A 6,047-nucleotide genomic window follows, 5' to 3' on the forward strand; every position below is an offset into this window, starting at 1 on the left:
TCCATAGCACAACCATCTGAACATCCACATGCACTGTAAGCATAGTTCATGATTTGGTGGCCAAGGCAGTTAAACTGTCAATTGGCATGCAATTCCTTTTTAAGGCATTAATGGTGGAGGAAGCAATGCCATTGTGAGCTTTCCTCTTAAGTATGTCATCTGAATAACCATTACCACTGTTCTGACATCTTAAAGGATTGATTAACCAAAAGGTGAAAATAAAATTCAAATCCTTGGATTTAGGAAATCAAACTAGTTAAGGATTATCAATTTAGAGCCAAATAAACCGAGGTTCCAACCTAAGCTTTTCCCCTTACTGATGTCACCTTGCATAAATCACGTACACTTTTTGAGCATCAGTTCAGTCACCTATATAGAGAGCATAACAGCACTTCTTTCAGAATTTCTTGTCGGAATTAAAAGAGATAGAAATATGAAAAAGTGGACTGTGAATATCGGTGATTTATATGACTTCTAGACCAAAGTGTAGAAAAATGAGTATGAGATCTCCATGCATTCTTTTTTCTCTGCTGTGGTGGCATCATGATTAGTCTGAATCTCTGGGAAACTAGGGGGAGAAGAATCTCTTCATCCCCAATCCTCATAAAGTTTGAGAAATAAACCTTTGTTGTGTTAAGCCACTGATGTTTTGGGATTAGTAGCTATCCTAGCATATGCTTAGCCTAACTTGACGAGTGGACCTAAAGGCCCTCAGAGTTAAGCAACAGAATCATTGGAATGTTTGTTGAAATACACATTATATGTGGTAAAACTGTATTGGGATCAGGAAATAGATAGTGGAGATTATGATAGTAAGAGGTAACTACTCAATTATCATATCAGAAAGTCAATAAAAATGATTAAAGTTAAGTCAAGAAATAGCAGTTGCAAGTTATACATCTGATATAGGACTTGTTTGTGTTGAGAATAAGCAAAGTACTCTTACAACTCAACAATAACAAGAAACCAACCCAATTTTAAAATGGGTAAAGGATTTGAATAGACATTTCTCCAATGAAGATGTACAAATAGCCAATATGCACATCAATAAATGCTCAACATCATTAGCCAGTAGGGAAATGTAAATCAAAACCATAATGTGATTCTATTTCATACCCACTAAGATGGCTATAATAGAAATTACAGGCAATGACAAGTGTTGGTGAGAATATGGAGAAATTGGAACCTTTGTACACTACTGATGGGGTTGTCAAATGCCACAGTTGCTTTTGGAAAATAATTTGGTAGTTTCTCAAAAAGTTAAACATAGCCCTGGCTGGTTTTGTTCAGTGGTTAGAGCATCAGCCTGCGACTGAAGGGTTGTGGGTTCGATTCTGGGTCAAGGACACGTACCTTGGTTACATATTTGAACCTGGGCCCTGGTAGGGGCGTGAGAGGGAGGCAACCAATTAATGTCTCACATTGATGTTTCTCTCTCTTTCTCTCTCTCTTCTTCCTTCCCTCCTCCCTTCCTTCCACTCTCTCTAAAAAATCAATGGAAAAAATATCCTCTGGTGAGGATTTTAAAAAAAGTTAAACATAGAGTTATCACATGACCTAGCAATTCCATATATATATATATATATATATATATATATATATATATATATATATATCCAAGAAAATTAAAACATGCTCACACACAAAACATTTTCACTGTTATATGATATGTATGTGTGTGTGTGTGTGTGTGTGTGTAATGTAAAGAGAATAAATCCTAAGAGTTCTCAACACACAGAAAAAAATGTTTTCTTTTTCTTTTCACTGTATCTATATGAGGTGATAGATGTGAATTAAACATACTGTGGTGATCATTTCACAGTATATGTAAGTCTAACCATTGTGCTGTGCACCTTAATCTTATATAGTGATGTATGTTAATTATATCTCAATAAAACTGGAAACAAAATTTTCTTTAAAAAATAAAAATAAATATCTTTGCTTCTTCCAACAGAAATTAACTAGAATATCAAATACTTGTGTTTTCTTTAAACCAGACACAAAACAAAAAATTGAATTTATAATATACCTTCATTAGCATGCTCTGAGGTTATCTACATAATAAACTAAGGCAGAACCATCATTTCTGTACTTGTAAATTTTATATTTTGACTTAATAGTTTATTTTTAAAAAGCAAATAAAACATCTACATGAATGTTCAGTACTGATACATGCTACAGTATGGATAAACCTTGAAAACATTATGCTAGAAGTCAGATATAAGAAGCCATATATTGTGATTCCTTTCATATGAAATGTCTAGAATAAGGAAATCTATCGAGACAGAAAATAGATCAGTGTTTGCCAGATGCTGGTGGGGAGAGGGAATGCAGTAGGTGCTAATGGACATGGGGCTCTTTTTAGGGTGATGAAAATGCCCTAAAACTAGATAATTGTGATGGTTTCAGAACTCTGTTAATATACTAAAAAAAATCCCAAAACAATGAATTGTGTGCCTTAAGTGTGCACAATTTTGAGGGTCAATTTTGTGGTATGTAAATTACACTTCGATGATGAAGCCGTTTAACAAAGAAAAGCAGCCTAATCATATGATTCAGAAATACAGAGGCAAATATAAGAAGTAATCCAAAACATTATGGTAGTTGTCTGTGGAGAGGGAATGTGGAATGGCAAGGCAGACCAGAGTTTTTAATAATAAATTATTTTGCACTATTGGATTTTAAAATTTTGTACATGTATCCATTTGATAAAAAGTAAAATGAGCTAAAAACATAAGAGTTCCCATCACACAGAAAAAAAAATTCTTCTTTTCCTTTTCACTGTATCTGTACACACAGAGACATTGTGAGAACAGGTCAAAAGAGATTCTGATGCATTGAAACTGAGGTGGGAGCCAGGATTCTGCATTTTCAAGATAGATTTGGGTGCAGGTAACCTGCTAGTAGCTAGAAAATTTTGAGAAACACTTCTATACCCAATGTTAAAAATCAATGTATCTTGTAATCAACGTACTCTCCTGCTATGCTCCTTTCGGAGTAGCAAATTTCAGTTACTAAAGAATGAAATTACATGCTTAAGGCTATGTATTCAATCAGGCCAATAACGGGGCCAAGAATTGAGACCTTCTAACTTCATAATTAATGTATTGATTTTTTAGCTTCCATTATGTATTGTGGCTACCAAAATGAGTAAGATTTCTTTGCTTTGAGAAGTGCAAGTCTAGTGGGGGTAATTATAATGCCTAAAATATATTAATAACGATTTTACAATGTATTTTTTTCACATTTCATGTCAGGATTAATACAATTATAACATGAGAAGAGGGACCTTCTTCAAAGTTCAGTAGGGAATATAGTGGGGATTCAACTCACCAGGGACTCCAGGGAAATCAAAAGGGCTTTGTTACCTTGGGGACTCCAGCCTACCAGGAGCAGTGGGGCCCTTAGGAGGGTGCAGGGCCCATGACAAGAGGCAGAGTGCCCAACAGATATGGTATGTCCCAGAAGAGAGTGGCATCCACCTCTCAGCTGTCTGGACTTATTCTCAGGCAAAATTGAGAACTTCCTCATCCTACTCCAAACATCTGACAGGGTTCTGGCCTTGCTAGTGAAGGGTAAGGTAGGAGCCAGCCCAACACAGCTTATACACTCAGTATCTCATCTGATCTCCACAGCCCTGAAGGCAATTTTTATTCCCATTTCACAGATGACAACACAATGGATGCATAGCTGCCTGGTTGATTCCTCCATCTTCGAGTCTCAGAGATAATGTGAGTTTTACACATAATTTCACATCCTGACAACAGGAATTCGAAGTGTCTCCACTACCTTCATAAACTCACTGAACAGTTATTTTGATTGCTTGGTATATATTTTTCTACTTTTAAAAATATTTCATTTGTATTATTTTTTATTTTATGACAAAGTAATATGTTTTTAGGGGGAAAAGTGCAAATGAGAAAAAGCATAAGCTCCCCCACTGTCACCACACAGAGAAAATCATTATTCCTCCTTTGGTCCACTGTTCCATAATTTTTCCTACACATGGGTGCATTGTGTAACTTTTTCTCCCCCCAAAATGGCTGATGCTGTATATGCAGTTCTGAAAACTATTTATTATTTTTACAATGTACCATGAACATATATTCCATGCACATGGGTGAAAATCCCCTACTGAAACAGAGAGCACTGTGTAGTTGGAGCAAAAGGCTGCTGGTAACAAGGGTGATGCCTAATGTAAAGTATCAGCATGAAGTTAAAGCACATTGCCTGGCAAACGCCTGCCAGGGAAAGCAGGGTTGGCAATATTCCCATCAGATAAATTGATTTAAAGGCCAAAGGCATTAAATATATGGACTGTCTTCAAAGTCTTTGTGGCCCCTACCTCCACCCCTCACTCCCCTGACACCCCGCTGGCCCCTTGGGAAGAATGGATCCTGTACATCTCTTTGCATCCAGTGAAAACTACCTGTTTTCTGTCTTTTCCTTAGCTCTTCCTGAGCCCTTGACACATCTCCACATTCTCTCATCCTCTCCTCAATGCCCAAATGCCTTTTCTGTAAGTCCTCCTGATAGTCCTTGAGGGAATCATCCGTCCACCTGTCCGTTTTTTGCTTAGCTTTCCGGGGCACATACTCTTCAGCCGGGCGTTTTTCGGCAGCTCGCAGCTGGCTCTCTGGCTTGGCCTGGGGTTCTGGCTTGCCCTCACTGCATGCTTTCTCCTCACCTTGGGACTTGCTCTGCTTTTCTTGTTTCCCCGCGTCATCTAGCTGTCCTTGGTCTTGGAGCTTTTCCTCATGCTCTGGCTTCCCCTCCACTTCTGGCTTTTCTTCCTCATTTGACTTTCCCTCATCTTCTGTATCTACTTCATCTTCTGGCTTTCCCTCGATTTCCAGCTTTCCTTCATTTTCCTTGTAGAGTTTTTCCATCTTGAGATGTCCCCTCCTTTGCCTGTCCTAGGAGGCAAAGAGGAGACAAAGGGGACTGAGGACTTAGGTGGTGGAACACAGGTCCTGATACTTGCCTTTATGATGTAGGGGTTTCCTCACAGGAAACATTCAAGTGCACTCCCACCCATACTTTTTCTCCTTTCCCTCCCACTCCACACATGTTTGCATGAGCCAGCCTTATAGAAACTTCCATAAGTGCTTCTCCGTGTATTTAAGCGGAGTGTGTTGAGAAGTATGTAAGAACAGATGTGTCCCTAAACTTTTCTCTGGCCTTAGGTGTGCCAATAACAATTTTAACTGGGTAGCCCCCAACTTAAAATGACCTGCAAGAATTCTGACTAGTCTCTTTTTTCCCTTGCTTGCAATTATAAGACTTACAGATCTACAGACACAACAGCAATGGCCAGTTCTCAGATTTCAGGGGAACTCTAATATTTTCAAGAGGCTTCACAGATGCCACACCACCATCTCTCACTTCCTTGTTCTCCCCCACCATCCTCACCAGCCGTAAAGCACCAAGTTCCCTTAGGGTCCCGACAGAGGCCATAGATTCTGAGGCTGGAATAGGAAAACTTGGAAGAGAGGTGGCAGGAGATGGCCTCCTCAACTTCTGCTCAGGCTTAGATCACTCCTACTCCCAGGGGTCCTGGGGTAGTTGTTCTTTCCCACTGACCTGCACTGCTCCTGCAGGTCTTTCCTTCTCTTATGCAACCACAGACCTGAAGACCTGTAGAGAGAAGACAGATGGTGAATGAGGGATTGTGAAGCAAATGACTTGGTAACAGGGACACTGACTCTTTTTGAACTATAGTTGTCAAAACTTTCCCAATTCCTGCTACCCTTACCCTTTTCCCTTGGGCCGCTGATCCCCCTCTACAGTCCCTCCTTAACAGCCTCCATTTTTCTACCACTGGGAAATGGCAGATAAAAACAATTTCCAACATGTTTCTATATTTCTGAATCCTCCTCCCAAAGTTCTAGCTCACTTTTTCTTGCACTAAAATGAGTGAGGTTCAGGACAGTGGTATTCAGAAGGCAGACAGCCCTGTGCTCAGGTCTCTGCCTTTCAAGCTCCCTGCCCCAAGGTGCCCAGATAGCACAAAGCCCCTCATTCTCTGAAAATGGTGATGGTAGAGT

The 6,047-nt window shown here is 39.5% G+C and overlaps 1 protein-coding gene across 1 annotated transcript; it reads right to left on the reverse strand.

Moving 5' to 3' along the window:
* Window positions 1-4,066: 4,066 nt before the first annotated feature.
* Window positions 4,067-4,889, reverse strand: TCEAL5 (transcription elongation factor A like 5). The gene has a single exon (XM_023758861.1). It carries the CDS (start codon window positions 4,887-4,889, stop codon window positions 4,305-4,307), a length of 585 nt encoding a protein of 194 aa, XP_023614629.1. The 3' UTR covers window positions 4,067-4,304.
* Between the last annotated feature and the right edge of the window lie 1,158 nt (window positions 4,890-6,047).

The sequence above is a fragment of the Myotis lucifugus genome, unplaced genomic scaffold (genome assembly GCF_000147115.1).
Source record: "Myotis lucifugus unplaced genomic scaffold, Myoluc2.0 scaffold_2, whole genome shotgun sequence".
Taxonomy (NCBI): Eukaryota; Metazoa; Chordata; class Mammalia; order Chiroptera; family Vespertilionidae; genus Myotis; species Myotis lucifugus.